The sequence below is a fragment of the Oryx dammah genome, unplaced genomic scaffold (assembly GCF_014754425.2).
Source record: "Oryx dammah isolate SB20612 unplaced genomic scaffold, SCBI_Odam_1.1 HiC_scaffold_19, whole genome shotgun sequence".
Taxonomy (NCBI): Eukaryota; Metazoa; Chordata; class Mammalia; order Artiodactyla; family Bovidae; genus Oryx; species Oryx dammah.
In genome coordinates, this window is record NW_024070203.1 from 13,969,194 (window position 1) to 13,984,877 (window position 15,684).

At 62.2% G+C, this 15,684-nt stretch overlaps 1 protein-coding gene across 1 annotated transcript in view; it reads left to right on the forward strand.

The window, feature by feature from the left end:
* The window catches only part of ZC3H3 (zinc finger CCCH-type containing 3), a 61,392-nt gene that overhangs the window by 12,582 nt on the left and 33,126 nt on the right, over positions 1-15,684 (forward strand). The window contains exon 4 of the mRNA XM_040261626.1: positions 12,723-12,876. Coding sequence (XP_040117560.1) covers positions 12,723-12,876 — 154 coding nt within the window. The remainder of the gene's footprint in view (positions 1-12,722; positions 12,877-15,684) is intronic.

A 15,684-nucleotide genomic window follows, 5' to 3' on the forward strand; every position in this document is an offset into this window, starting at 1 on the left:
CCCACATCTCCCTGCTGGAATGAATCTTTACTGTTATGAAATTTTTTTTTTTTAATTTCCAGCTTTTTGCCTTAAAGTCTACTTTCTCTAAAGTAGGTATGTGTAGGCCGATTTTCTTTTAGTTAATGTCGCAAAGTGTGTACATATACGCTTGTGTACATACATACATTGAGAAGGAAATGGCAACCCACTCCAGTACTCTTGCCTGGAAAATTCCATGGATGGAGGAGCCTGGTAGACTACAGTCCATGGGGTCTCAAAGAGTTGGACACAACTGAGTGACTTTACTTTCTTTCTGTGGTTCCTTTTGGAGAAGGAAATGGCAACCCACTCCAGTGTTCTTGCCTGGAGAATCCCATGGATGGAGGGGCCTGGTGGGCTACAGTCTATGGGGTTGCACAGAGTCAGACATGACTAAGCAACTAACACACACACAAACACACACGTACTCTGCAAATATTGGTGCATGATATATGCAAACATGTTTACTTTTATAAATAAACAGAAAGCATTGTAAACAGTCCAAAAAAAGCCATTTTGTATTATGGTTAGATTTTTTTTTTGTATCCAGCAAATAGTTGCTTTTAGAAAAGTGCAACCTGAAATTGTCCTTGTAAGAAGAGATTTCGTCTGTTCACAATAAACCACAGTTTGGTGTATTTTGTGTATTTGGGTTTTAATCCAGTCTCTTCCTATGTGCTTTTTCTTTGTTGTACTTATTCTGTATTTTCTTTTCTTTTTTTTTCTTCTTTTGGATGTATATGTTTAAATTCCATTTTTCCCTCCATTAGCTTGTTATATCTCCTTTTATTTTTCTTTCAGTCACATTATACAAGTTTTTGAGTCTGTTATCGGGTCTTGGAAATTGCCGTCTGACCCCTCCCCAGACAGCATAAGAAGCTTAGAGCACCTGCCCCCTTTTTTCTTCTCTTCCATCAGACGTGCTGGAACTACCATGATTTTAATTGTCCATGTGTTTTAGACCCTAGAAAACGTTGTATGTGGTCAGCCTTGACCCAGACTCACCTACCTATTCATTTTCCCATTTCGTTTCACTCCTTCCTTGCCTTCCGTTGAGAAACACCTTGAGATTTCCTGTGATGTTGCAGCCGTGCTGGGGGCCGCTGCTCTCAGTGGATGCTCTCTGAAGGCTTCCTCTCTGGAGAGCGATTTTGCGTGGGAGGCTGTGGGGCTCCGGGGGGAGGCCTGGCCATTGCCGGCTGGCCCTGCTCTCCTATGGGGTCCGCTGTCCCCTTCTGGCTGCGGAGCTTTCTCCATCTCTGGTTTTCAGCAGGTATATGACGGTGTGCTTCCCGCGCGTTTTGTTTATCATGCTTAGGTGAGTCGCGGCTTGATGGTTTTCATCAGTTTTGGTCTAGCTGAGAGCTGAGCGCCTCAGTGCACACTCCTCTGGGCCGCCCGAGTGTGGCAAGGCCTCTGCTGGCACTCGCCCCTGGAGGGCAGGGGTCTCTGCTCCACGGCGCCTGGGGGCTGGGCCGGTGGGGCTCAGGCTTCTGGGCAGCTCGCTCCTGTAGCTCGTGGGGAGGAGCAGGACCTGGTGCCATGCGGCCCCCAGCTCCATGCGCGCGAGGCCCTGTCTCTCCCCGTGGGGTGGGGAAGGGGCCCTGGGCAGGAGGCGCTGCCACCCCGGAGCCGGCGGGCGGTGGCCACTGGTGTGCTTGCTTGGAGCCCCCAGGACTGTGCCCGTGTCACCTACCCCAGCCCTGGGGCCGTATTGGCACAAATGGAGCCCGCTCAGGACAGGCCCCAAGTGTGGGCCTCCCCTGGGTCTGACCTGAGACCCTCTGCTTCCCATGCTCTGGTGCCCCACGGGTTACTCCGCCGCGGGAGGGACTCGGGCTGAGGCCTCAGCTGTCCTGGCAAGGCGGGGCCTGGCATCCCTCTGCAGGGGGCCTGCACCGTCGGAGCATTTGCACAGACCACGTGACCCTGGGCGGGCACCGGTGTCCTAGGGGCCCTCTACTCTTGGTGGCCCTCCTGCTTTCCTGTCTCCTCTGGTGTCTGTGGGAGGTGAGCCTGGGCTCCCCAGACTAACCGTTGCCAGGCTGATCCCAGGCTGAGACGGCCTTCCAGCCCAGCGGGACCTCTGGTGGCACTTGAGCATCACCTGTGTGGCCTGGGGCCCTCAGTGCTCCCGGTTCGCAGGTTTGGTCCTAATGCATAAAATTGATGGGATTTGCAAAGAAAGTCTATAGTTGTGCACAACGACTGCAAATCCATCAGCTTCTGACCATGAGACGTGCAGGTGCTTGTTGCTCTGCCCCTGTGTCTTCTCCCAGGCCCGGCCCCATGGCATCTCTCGCCTGGCAGTCCTCAGGAGTCTGCAGTCCCGCCGCTGGCGGTCTGGGCGGCGTCAGGACAGGGTCCAGCCCAGGGCAGTGGCAGGTCCCTCCTGTGGGGTTGCATGCGTGGAAGCGAGCCGCTGTCCTCCCCACCTCCTGTGCCCCCTGGCAGCTGACCCTCAGGTACGTGCTCGGGCAGGCCCCGGGGGTTCTGGGCCAGGGTCTCTGGGGGCCTGGCCTCACCTGCTACAGCTGTACGCCCCCACCCCCAACCAGGTGCACTGAGGGAGCCAGCGTGCTCCCGGGCGTCCACGGGGTGGGGCTGGACTGGGCTCTGGTTCGTGGTGTGCTCACTCACTCCCTCTGTGTTGGTTTTGGGTGGCGGGGACCTGGGGGCATGGTGCTCCTCCTGGTGCTCCTGCCCACCTGGCTGAAGAGAGTCTGAGAGTCTGGGGGACCAATGCCTGGGCCATCAACCTGGCCCCGATCGCTCCGCCCTGGAGAGGCGCACATCCGGCAGGGCCTCTGGGGGTCCAGACAGGGCCTCTGGGTGCCATGGGCCTGAGGCAGGGCCCAGCCCCCCACACTTGCGGGCTGCTTGCTGTCCTCCTCTGGAGCGTGGCGCTTTCTGAGCCAGTTCGGAGCTATTTTCTCCTCATGGTATGCCCCAGGCCGTGCAGAGTCCCAGGTTCTGGCCGCTGTCCGCCTGACTGCCTTTGCGCATCGGCGGCCTGTGCGGAGCCTGTTCTCCGTGGTGCTGGGTGTGACAGTGGCTGCTGCTCTAAGCGCTGGCACAGGTGGGCCCCAGCGGCTGGCAGCAGATGGCCTCGCCACCCAGCAGGGGGCGTCCTGTGAGGCAGCACGTGCTGGGGCGGCGTGGCTGAGCCCGTCTGTCTGTCCATCCAGCTGTTCCAGGGTGCAGGGTCGGGTGCCTTCAGAGCCGCTTGCTCCCCACATGCCAGCAGCGGCTCAGTCGTTGCGGACGGTAGAGGTATGTGGGGTGGGCAGTAGGGTCTGGTGTTTCGGGGGAGAGACAGCGTACGGCATACCTCACTGTGTGCAGGAGACAGAAGGCAGGCTCTGGCCCTGTGAGCAGACCCACACTCCCAGCCCCAGTGCCGCCATGGAGCCTGGGGGGACGGCGGGAGAGTGGGGAGCCCAGGCGGGAGGGTGGGGAGGAGCAGGCCGGGCCCACGGCTCCCAGCGTGTCTGGGGTGAGCCTTGCTGAAGCCACGCTGTGCAGCGAGTCACCAGCACCACGTGTTCCCATCTCTGCTCGTCTGCACCCGTGTGGAGTCTGGAACGTTGGAATGGGGGCAGGCTCACCCTCAGGACCTGCCCTCCTGAGCTCGGGCACCCCGAGTGCCCTGCAGCATGCGATACTGGCAGGCCCTGTGACTTGGGCATCAACAGTGAGGGGTGGCCTTCCCTCCCTCCGGGCACCTTTGCCTCCGCCTCCAGATGGCAGGGCTGAGCCTCACGTCAGGCAGCGCCCTCTTCTGGAGAGCCCACCAGCCTCAGGCAGACCGGCCTGGGGCACCTACCACCTGAGATTGGGAGGCCTCTGCTCTGGGCCTCTGCCTGCCCAGCCCCCTCCCACCCCTCCTCCCCCCTTGCCAGCCACAGAGGCCCAAGGCCCTGTCTTCAGAGGTGTGTGGGGCTACAGCCTCCCACAGCCTTACCCTGGCCCCAGCAGCGTGCTTTCTGCGGGTGGATCCTGGGAGCTGTCCCTGAGCAGGGCTGCTGGGCCAGAGGACCCTGAAGGGGCCCAGGCCCAGGCTCCTCCCTGAGGGTTCAGAGCTGAGGGTGGGGGTCCCCTGGTCTACTTCTTGGCCAGCCCGTGCTGCCCTCCCGCCGCCTCCACGGTTGGCAGGGCAGCACATGGCAGCGGGCCTCCTCTGGCCCATGAGCCCCAGTGGCTCTGCTGCCTTCCCGCCTCCGCCACGGCGCCGTGTCTCTGGCTCGTCTGTGGCCGGGCCGGCTGGCTCCAGGGCTGAGTGAGGCCAGATCTGCCCTGCACCTAGGTGCCCTCAGGCCTGCTTGCTGCCCCTGGGCTGCAGCTCTGCTCCTCTGGCCACCAGATAGGACAGGTGAGTGGCCAGGAGAATCCGGGTAGCCTGGCACTTGTGAGGGCACATGTGGTTTTCTCTCCGTGGTCACTGCTTTTTATAGCGAGGTTATTTCCAGGCTCTCTCAGAAGCGTCTGTCTCTGGCCCCACCTCTGAGGAAGCTGGGCTGGGCGCCCAAGGGGCCAGGCTGTGGCCAGGAGGAACTCTGTCCTCGCACGGGCCACCGGCTCTGGGCCATGTAGTGGGACTGAGATTCCTGGGGACGACTGAGGCCCAGTATCTGTCACACGTCTAGGGGCACACCCCGTGTCTGCTGGGTACCTCCCACCTCTTGTGGGTGAGGATGGTGTCCCTGAGAGTGAGAGGGTGAAGGTGGGCATGTTGGTTGGTGCCTGTCCCCTGGCGCTGCGCTTAGTGTCTGGGCCAGCCCCGTGTGGCCAGCCACTGACTGGAGGGCAGGCGTGTTCTGCACCACGTCCCCCGTCGCTCACACTTGGAATGTGGGCCTCTGTCCACCTGGGACTCATGGGCACTTTCCTGCCACCAGAAACCTCAGCAGAAACTGCCAAGGTGGGGTGGGCCTTCACCTCCCAGGATCAGCTTTGTCCCTTCAACTGACCTGGCTTGTTGGGGGCCCTGGTGCTGTCAGTGGGGTGTGGACAAGGCCCCTCCACTCCCTTGGTGGACCTGAGAGTCCCTGATGCTCCCTAGGGCTCTGGCCTTCTGGGGTCGCAGCCTGTGGGGCAGTGGGTTCCCCCCCAGGCCATCTCCCTGTCCTCCTGGCTTGCCTGACCCAGGTTCCCAGATGGACGGACACAGGCGTGAGAAAGGACCGCCGTCCTGTGAGGACGGAGACCATGTGTGCACAGACCCAGTGCGGGGCTAGGTGTTGGCTGGCCCCTGGTCCCCTGGGCAGTCAGGCCTTGGACCTCTGCAGGTGGGCACGTCAGCCCAGACAGTCTGGTTCAGCCTGGGCAGGGGCTGCCTGGTCTCCTGTAGGGGGGAGCCCATCCGTGTCTGGACACTGCTCTCTGCCCGCTCGGGCCTGGCCCTGTCTCTGGGGGAGTAGGGGGAGGGTGGGCTGTCTGCCTGGCCCAGATCCTGCCTTCCCTGCCTTTATTTGGGGCACCTGGCCTTGGGGTGTGGCTGTCTCTTGCACCTGTGGGCCCTGCTCCCTGAGTTTGCCCCCGTGCCGATCCCCAGCCACACGCCGTGCTGTCTCCTCCACCTTCTGGGGCGCGCCTCCCTGGAATGTGCTCGGGCTCCCTGCCCCCTGTGCCCAGGGCCTGCAGGTGGGGCGGGAGCCAGGAGGTGCTCTCTTCCCCTCCTCCATCCTCCACCAGCCTAGAGTGACGCCTAAAGGGGTGAGAAGATCCACCCCCCATAATGTACAGCAACTGCCAGGGAGCAAACTACCCCCATTTCACAGAGACGGGGTGGTGTCATCGTGCGATCGATGGCTCGTGCACGATAATTACAGGAACTGGCGGCTTGTGTTGCTTGAGTGAGTTTGAGAAGAGTAGGGTCTCAATCTTCCCTCTAATAGGGCCCTGACAGTCCCGGAGCTGTGCGTCTCTGGCTGACAGTGTCGTCATTAAACACCAGGTAGCGTGGGATGGCAGCGCGCGGGGCCAGGCGGCGACAGGGCTGTCTGTCACCTCACTGCTGCCCACGCTCCTCTGGGCAGGTGACGTGCGGCCCAGTCCGGCTGCTGCTGTGACTTGGTGATGGTAGTTGTTCGCCGAGGCTGGTCCCTGGAGCGGGAGACAGGAAGCCTCGCAGGGCAAGACCCAGGCCCGCCTCTCCCCTCTCAGGGACAGGCGTCCCTGCCCCTTGCTGACGTGTGCCTGCGGCCTGCGTGTGAGTGAGCGCGTGTGTGAGCGAGCACGTGTCCACGCGTCCACTCCCTCCCCAGGGCCTCCTGTGCCTGCGTGTGAGTGCGTGTGTGAGCAAGGGCGTGTGTGAGCGAGCACGTGTCCACGCATCCACCCCTCTCCCCAGGGACCCCTGTGAGGACTCTGGCCTGGAAGGCAGGGGTGGGTCCCCTGCGTGTCGGAGTCTGGCAGAGCCTCTCCTCAGGCTGCCTGAACCGTTCCTGGGGGCCTGCAGGAGGGCTGGCCCTGAGGGCAGAGCTGGGTGCCGTGGGAGCTGGGAGGGGCCTCGGTGGCCCCGTCCCCTCCCCCCACCCTCCACCTCCCCACCGCCCCCACCCACCCAGGCCCCGGTGTGGCTGCCTGCGGGGATGCGGCCGAGCCACTGACTGCAGCAGGGCTTGTCCACCGTTTGAAGAGCCGGCAGCCATCAGGCACAGGAAAAATGGAGTGATTTATTAGACTCATAAAAATTCATACTTTGCGATCCCCGTCATCCCCCGTTTGAAGCTTGTTAGAGCGCGGGGGGCTGCGGTCCCTGGCAGCTCCCACTGAGCAAGTACGGGGGCGGGGCGTCTGCCTCCTCCAGGAGAAGGCCCTCGCCAGTGCGGTTTGTCCTGAGGCTTTGCCTGTCCTCCTGTGGTGGGAGCGGGAGGGCCAGGCCTCGTCACCGCACGCACCCTGCACCTGCAGGTCCTGGGCTGGGACCGGCCAGAGCACTGACTGCAGTGGGCCCAGGGTGGCACCACGTGAGCGCTGTCTGGTGAGGAGGGAGACACAGGTCTGGGGGTGCAGGGAGCCTGCAGGGCGAGGTGGAGATCTGGGGTGCTGGGGGAGGTGTGGGTGCAGGGGCAGGTCGCAGTGTGTCTCTGGCTGTCTTTATGGTTGGAGCCGTGTGTCTTCTAGGCGGATGTCAAGAGTTGAGCCCCTTTTTGGTCCTTCCTGAGAGACTCCTACACAGAGGCCCCTGGGCCTGGTGCCCGCCTGGCCCAGCCTGGGTACCTTCCTGCGGGGCAAGGTGGGCAGGTCATTTTCCTTCTCGTCCTTAGGGCTGATGTGCCTGGCGGCTCTGCTGCACGGTAGGCACTGTGGATCCTCTGTGGAGGGCAGAGGGTCCCCACTTCTCTTGACAAGGAGGCACCCCCTGAGCTGGCCAGAGCCAGCCCTCCCTGGGTTTTCCCCTGAGAACTGAGGTCTGGGCGGGGTGAGGGGGCCCAGCCTCCTGCCATGATGCTTGCTTTCATCCGCCTCTTTGCAGGCAGCATCTCGCCGGCTCTGCTTTAGGTCTCGGACCTTCTGCAGGGTGTGGGGGCCAGTGTGGGAGCTGCCCTGCCCCTGGCGTCTGCTGGGAGCACCCCTCTGGGAGCACCTCTGGCCTCGCAGCCGTCCCCCTGCTTCCTGCAGGTGGTGGAGCTTCTCCTGGTGGCCCTTGGGGTCTGCGCGCCCCTCCTCAGTCCTCCTGATGCTGTTGTGGTCTCACCATCTCCAGGACCATAGGCGTCACCAAGGGAACAGCTCAGATAGGCTGATGTTCAGAAAAGGTGGTGTCCAGAGACGACAGGTCCGTCGTTGGCGATCTGGCAGGCTCTTTTATGCTGGCCAGGTGTGAGCCTTCCACCAGCCTCGAGGCAGCACAGGGCAGTCCCAGACTCTCCACCTGCCTGCAGGCCTCCCTGCTTCCCCCTGTCCCAGGAGCCGTGGCCATGCCGTCCCCTCTGTCTAGACAACCCCCCCCACCCGGCCAGCGGTGTCATTGTGGGCGCGCTCCCTGAGTTCCCTGCCTTGTGATTCCTAAGCAGGCAGTTAGCTGGAGGGGCCTGTTCTCGTGGAGGCTGGGGGTGGTCTGGGGGGCGCCCTAGGAAGAGGCGCCATGGGGGAGCCCTCTTGGAAACTGTGGGCTTGAAAGCTCTTTCAGACCTTGGAACCCAGGAGGAGCAGGTTTGGGTGCTCGGAAGCTGCTTCGGTTGTTGGCACCCACTGCCCCAGTCAGGTGGAGGCCTCCCCTGATGTGGGGCCCTTGAGCAGCCTTAGGGAGCGGGGTGCAGTGCGGGCTGCTGGTAAGGCGACAGGCCAGTGGGACCTGCATTATTGGAGTGGAGGGCAGCTCCCGGGGCTCCTGAAAGCCTGAGCCAAGACGTGGCCTCTTGGCTGTCTTACCCTGGAGTTGGGGGTGTGAGGAAGCGTCAGGGCAGCTGCTGAGGAAGAGCAGGTTCGGTGACAGGGGGACTTTGAGTCACACAGGACTGGGCACGGGACACCCAGGCTGGTAGGAGGCTCACCCCACAGCCCGCCGGCCGTGCTGCAAGACCCTGGGAGGCCAGGTGCTCGACTGACCCTGTCCACTCCGTTCACTGGCGGGGCCTGGGGCCCCCTTCAGGAGCAGAGCTTGGTTTCTGGGGTGCCTGACAGGCGGGTGGGGTTCTCGGTCCTCAGGCTGTGCCTGGCCCAGGCGCCTCGTGCATCTGGTTCTGGTGAATCCCCCGCCTGGACGCCAGGTGGTGGCTGTGGCCCAGCTGTCCTGTTCTGCACCCCGCCATGTGGGAGGGCTGGAGGCAGCCGTGCTCTCCGGCTCGGCCTTCCCTGGTGGTGCTGAGCTGTCTCCTCGCTCTGCTGGCCCTCAGGTGCGAGGGTGGCACCCTTGGACTGCGTGGGAAGCCCAGCCTTGACTGTCTGCTTTCTCGGGTCTCCTCCACGGCCTGTTGCTCAGTCTGCCCATTCCAGAGGCTCCAGTGCCGTGTGGACCTGGAAGCTGGTGTACGATGGGCCACGGGGCCTGGGGCCCAGTCAGCGGGAGTCTGGCGACAGGCCTCTGGTCCACGCTCCTCAAAGTCCCAGATCCGCCTTGCCGCCCGCACCCCGCCTTTCCTGACGGTGCCCACCAAGCCTTGTCGGGATGTCCGGAGCTGACTGGCCAGCGGGCTGTCGGGGGCTTCCCCTGCCGCCTCGTGCTCCCATCAGCAGCCCCAGGCAGCCTCTGCTCAGAGGCGCTCCGGTTCCAGCTCCTCTTCACTCGTTAAACAGTCGTGAAATCAGCTCTTTTCCTCCTAGTTCTCGCCCTTTGAAGTTCCATAAAAACCTGAACTCCCTGTCAACCCCAGTCCGCAGTGACAGAGCGAGGGTCTGCGGTGGCTCTGCTGTCTGTGGTGCTCGTTGAGGGGGGGTGGGGGCCAGGGTCAGCTGGAGGCCGGGCTGCTGCGGACGGTGCTGCTGGACGGCCACCCCAAGGGTTGGTTCTCCCCCGTTCCCAGACGGCCAGACCCCGCGGCTGGCCTCCCTGGCAGCACCCCCCGACCCCAGCCGCGAGCTCGGCGTGTGGGGCCAGGGCCCAGCTGATGGATGGGCTCATACCCATTCAGATATGATGCCAGCAGTTTTTTTGTAGTTTGTCTTCCACTGTGGTAGTAAAGTTTTTAATTAGGGAAGCTAATGAGATCGATTAGTCATTAGAAGTGACCTCTGCACAGTGGGGCGGAGAGGGCTGTGTGTGTGGGCCTGATAACGCGGCGCCCGGGCGTCGTTGGCAATAAAGGCGCGAAGGGTTTGATTTGAGTGAAATGTGCCACGGGGAATACATCATGCGGAGAAAAAAATTACAGCCCTGGGAGTCTGTAATGAAGGGAATTAAACCAACATCCTATCTAAATAACATGATTATCTACACAGACCTCAGCCAGCCAGGAGGAAGGGGAAGAGCCTGCTGCCTGGCGGGGCTTTGCTGGGCTGGGCTCAGGTGGCCCTGCCTGCGCAAGGAGCATGCTGCCTCCTGGAGACCACACCCGCCGTTCTGCCTTCGCACAGGCTTTGGGCTACCGGGCCTCCCGCCCCAGCTTTCTGGCCCCTGTGTGCCATGTGTGGTCTTAGGAGCCCCCGGTCCTACCACCCCTAGGACGAGGGTGGCACGCCACCCATCTCTCTGCCTTGCTGAGCTCCTGCCCTGGACAGGGGCGCCCTGGACAGTCCTCTCTGGGGCCGTTGTCAGGCACGTCCACCCCTGGGCCCATGCTTCCCATGGGAGAGCAGGAGGGTCTGCAGGCCCAGGCCGGGGGTGGGGCCGTAGCACGCTGTGGGGGCAGGGCACGGGCTCTGTGCTCTCCCCCTGCCTCTTGGATCTGGAGGGCGGAGGTGTGACGTGGGAGATGTCTGGAGAGTGACAATGAGCCTCTTAAGAGGGAGGATCTACTTTATTAGTTTGTGTATTTTTGGAAGTGGTAATGGGGCACCAATAAGGAAAATGCAGTAAGTTCATGATAAAGTTGCTCCCATAGTAGGGCTGCATTGCAAAGAGATGTGAATATCAGTGCTCTTTGCAGGCGGGAGAGGCTGTGTCTCAGTCCCTTGGGCGATGTGGACTGGGGGCTTCCTGAAGGAGGTGGCACCTGGTGGAGCAGGGAGGGGATGGGAGAAGGGGGCGTGCATCTGGTCGAGGGGGCGGAGTGTGGGATGGAAGCAGCCAGGCTGGGGCGGGGGCTTGCTCACGGCCCAGAGCCCATTCCCACCTTACACAGCCGTGCCCCGGGCCGCAGAGCAGGGCACCCCTGGGCTCTGCGGTGCGTGTCACAGCCCCAGCTGGTGGGTGGTGGGCGCTGTGGGGGTCAGAATGGGGTTGGGGGTGGGCGGCCCTGCTGGAGGGGACAGGCAGGGGTCTGTCCAGGTGCAGAGGCTCTGTGAGCAGGGGGCTAGGGTGGGTTTGGAGGCCATGAGGTCAGTGTGGGGCTTGGTGATAACTTAGAGGAATTGTCATGTTTCTGAGCTCATAGTTGGAACAAGCTATTATTGATTTTCGTTGGTCTCTCCTTGTTTGTAAGACCTTGAAAATTCAATTCAACAAACATTTATTTATTGATACCCAGGGTATGTTGGGCTGTGTGTGGTGTGGGGGTTCCCGAGGCTGCAGACCCGCCCGCTCGGTCACTCACCAGGACTGAGCCCCCAGGTGAGCCTGTACTTTTGCTGAGCTCCCCTCGTTCTCCATGACCCCTCCTGAGCTTCCGCCCTTGCGAGGGGACAGACAGATGGAGACAGGTGGGGCGGGATGCCCGCCCGGCCTTGCCCCCACTTCTGTGGACCCCCTTGGTGGGCAGTGGTTGTGGGTCCCTGCCATCAGTCCCGGGGAGCAGAGGCTTCCCCTGCCCTCAGCATTCCCTGGGCCTTGCAGCCCACACCTAACCTGACCCAACTGGGTGCGTGGAGCCTGCACTTTCCTCTGTTGTGGAGGCTGCTAGGAGGGCCTGGAGTCCGTGCTGCGTCCTGGCCGTCTCACATGGGAAGGCGGGGCCCTTCCAGCATTGGGACAGGGAGGCACAGTGCCCGTTCCAATGGCTGTGCAGGTACAGTCACTTTGCTGGGTGGGCTGGTCCTGAATGCCCCCAGGCAGGCCCCCACCCCACCGCCCGCTGGGCCGGGTGGGCCTGGAGAGGAGGTCCAGGCCGAGGTGCTGATTGCTGACAGGGGAGAGCCTGGCTGTGATTTGGTGGGCTGTTGTGTTCCCAGCTCTGGGAGATGGTTTTTAGTTAGTTACCGTCACCATTCACAGAGCAGTAACTGCTTCCTGTGGGGTTTGCAGGTGCTGGGAAGATGTGTCCTTGGCCCAGGGGAGTAGGTTCAGGTCAGGACGCACTGGTTTGTGCCACTAGACAGTGGGGTGGCTGGGCACCGCCGGGACTGGCGTAAAGCAGCGAGGTACGTGGGGCCCTGTGGGGCCGCGCCCGCTCCTGGGCCATGCCGGGCCCAGGCGGCCTTCAGCTGAGGGTTAGCTGATCTTTGCCCTTCCTTGTGCCAGAGTTCTGGTGGTGAGACCAGTGCATTTTTCTGGCGCCCCCGTGTGTCCATCCCCCCTAGCTGTGCTGCCCAGAAGTCACCCGCTGTGGGGGTGGTGGTTGTGGCCCCCTTCCAGGCAGAGCCCTAGGCTGCGTGCAGGCATGTGGAAGTGGGCCCCAGGAGAGGCGCCTTTGGGAGCCTGGGCCCAAGCCGCCTGGCCTGAGGGCCTGGGTGCTGGCTGAGCCACGAGGGGCGGCAGCGCTGTGTTAGCTTTAATTATCTGGGCAGTTAGAGCCGTGCGTTACGAAAGGCGGGAATTAGATGCGTTCCTTGAAGCCATGGAGAAATTGCTGGTTATCAAGTTGAGGGAACTGGGGCAAAACAGATCCCTGTTAATTGCATGAAACCTTCAGCAAGGAGGAAAGCTGTGGTGTATATCACTCTGCAAAATGTTATGGAAACGGAAGTGATTAAGGACATAAATCTGCGTGGATGCAGGGGGCGGGTGAGGGTGGCCAGAGAGATGAGCGCCTTGCACCCCAGCCTCCACGGCCCACCCGCGGCCCCTCCTCACTGCCCACGGGAGCTGGGCCTGCCCTGCTGCCGGCTCTGGCTGCAGGAGCTGCTGGGCTCCCCGGAGCGGGGTGGGTGTGGGCAGGGTGGATCGAGCAGTGGGTAGCTCCCCCGCCTCCCCTGACCACTGTGTCTGGGTCTCCCTGCAGCCTCCAGCCTGCATGGCCAGCGGCCCCCTCCCACCAGCAAAGTGATCAAGACGCGCTACCGCATCGTCAAGAAGACCCCGACCTCACCTCTCAGCACCGCCCCCGGCCCCCCGGCTCCCCAGGCCTGGCGGGCACGGCGGCTCTCCCTGTCCAGGTAAGAGGCCTGCGCCTAGTGGGCTCCAGAGGCCGGGGTGGGCCGGAAGGCCTCAGGGCCTGAGCACACCTCCTCAAGTGCTTGGTCTGTAGTTGTTGGCAGGGGAATGTGCTAATTTTTTCACCCAGCAATTTCTGCACAAGTCGTGTGGCCAACCTGTGTGTGCCACGCACTCGTGCATTCTCACGCTCCCTGTCCTGTTATTAGCAAGCTGCTGGAGCTGGTCTGGGAGCAGCCACGGCCCGGACTGTTGAGGCCACACCACACTGGGTGTCCCTCAGGGAGAAGCTTCTGGTGAGAGAGGCTGGGCCAGCTCTCTGTCCTACGGTGATCGTCAGGGGCAGGAGGCGAGGCTGCAGCCTGCTCCACCTGCTGGCCCCAGGGGCCTGCTGCTCGAAAGGGCTGTGGCCTGGCTCCGGGCAGCCTTTGGCTGAGGGCATGTGCAGGCTGGGCGGCTGTGGGAGAGAAGCTGGGGACCTGTTGGCCCGCGGTAGGTGTGCAAGGAGGTCAGCCTGCCCAGGCGGTCAGCAGTGCCCACCACCCTCCTCCCTCCTGCTAGGCCAGACGAAACTTGGCCCTGCTGCTGGCTTTTCTGGAGGCGATAGCTGGAAGTATATTTTAAATTAATTTTACTGTACTTTTTGTAATATTTTTGTTTTAAATAGATTTATAAGCATCTTAGGGGCTATTTCTACAAATTTATGAAGATAATTTTCACTCTCTCGATAAGGTTAAATTTACACCTGCTATTTCCATATTAATTCACAGTGCTAAGTGGGTCTAATTTTCTTCCGTTCTCCTATCTGGTGAGCATGGCCTTTCCTAATGCAATTTCCCCCTCACTAAATCACTGTGATCGGGAGTCATGATCGAGCTAAATTAACTTAAATTAATTTACTTAATAAGAGCCCCAGATCATCGTGAATGAGGTTCAGATTTATTGATTCTTGCTCCCGCCTCCCCCCCTGCAGTCGGCGTCCGGCCACCTCGGCAGCCCAGGCCTGGCCCCGCCTCTGCTGGGGCTGTGTGACTTTTGTCAGGAGGCGCCAACGGGCCTCTCCTTCTGGCTCCTGGGACCACGGGAGCCCAGGTGTGGATCCAGCTGGGCCAGTATTGAGTGCTGAGTGTGCCAGGCTGTGATGGGGTCACTGATCAGAAATGAGCACCAGGCTTAAGGGGCAGGGTTCTTGAGGGCGGAGGTGGCCGGGCGCGCCCCCGAGGCAGCCACTGCCTCAGTTTCAGCCAAGTGTCCAGCCCCTCAGGCGGAGGATGGCGCAGTCAGCAGCAGAGCCTGGGCTTTGCCTCCCCTTCAGCTCTGGGGACCAGCGGGGCTGCTGCGTGGACAGGTGGTGGGATCCACATTTGGGTCGGGTGCACAGCACGGGCTGCTGGGACAGGCCCAACCAGCCTGGCCGCCAGCCCCTCTCGGCCGCTGCCTGCCTGAAGCTCCGCGTCCCCGTGAAGGTGGTCCGGGCCTGGTGGGGAAGCTGGCTGGCCGCCCAGGAGCCCTGCCAGGTGCCTGGGGTGCCAGCCCCGCAGCCCTGGCCGTGCTTGGTGGCTGCAGCTGCTCCAGCTCTCAGCAGCCCGGTGCAGAGGTGTGGCCAAGACACGTGATAGCTGAGGGCAGATGTGGGGCCTGCTCGGGTGCTGCTTCCCTGAAGGACTTTCTGACCCTCGCCAGGCGCCTGGGAGGCCCCTGAATGTGGTCTGGGGGTGGGGGAGCTGAGTAGCCGGGAGGCCCAGGAAGTGTGGCTGCCAGTGGATGGGTTCCTGTGCCCAAGGTCACCGGTGCCTGGCAGGGCCTCCTCCTCGGCAGAGTTGCCGCCCACCACTGCCCAGCCCGCCGTCAGCTGCTCGCGCCCGGCTCAGCTTGTCAAGGCAGCAGGATGGGCCTGTCCCTGGAACCGGCGGCCACCTTGATGCCTGTCCACGCTGCTCCTTCAGTCTCTCAGAGTTGGGGCTGCCTCTGTGTGTGGCCGGCAGGTGGTGGAGAGGCCCCAGGGCCTGCTGGCCTTGACCCTGACCTCTGTTCTGCAGCAGCAGCTTCCCCAGCTCTCTCTGGCAGAAGGAGGAGTTGGGATGGCGACTGGGCCGAGGCCAGGATGGGCTCCTGCCCACTGAGTGACCACAAAGCAGGGCTGTCCACCAGGCACCAGGCTGAGCCCAGGGACCAAGAGCTTTTCTCGGGCTCCTGATTGGTGCCCCAGGGAGAGAGGACACCAGCGGCGGGCTGGCTGGCAGGCCCTGCCGTCCTGAGGTCTCAGGAGGGCATGTGGCCTCCGAGCGCTGTAGCCGGCTCTCACCCCACCCGCTCATCCTCGGGAGGCAGCGGTCCCTCTGCCTGACCCCTGCCCTGCGGGAGCCAGCGGGGTGGGTGTCCCCAGGCCTGGCTCCTGGTGTCCAGGAAGTGACAGAGACGGCAGCGTCCTTGGCTTCTGCCCCTCGAGGCCTGTGAGCCTCACTGTGGCCTGACCCGTGTGCCAGTGCGGCCACCGCTGTTAGTGCTGTCCCGAGCGCCAGGGCGCACGTCTGCCTCACGAGATGGCTTTCCCTCTGATTTAGATGGAAACCTACCTACTCTGAGCCCCCAGTCAGTTTTGGCCTCATGTTGTGGGGGCTGAGGCCCACCTGGTAGCCCACATTTGCAGCAGGAGGCTGGGGTCCCCGCCCACCCCTGTTGTCTGCTCTGGAGGTGGAGGAGGTTCTGGTGCTGCGGTGGTGAGGCTCTGACTCCAGAAACACCTGAGAGGAAGGTCCGCTGGAAGCAGGGCCGCTAGCCCATCAGGTCCATCTGCTGGTCAGCCTTCA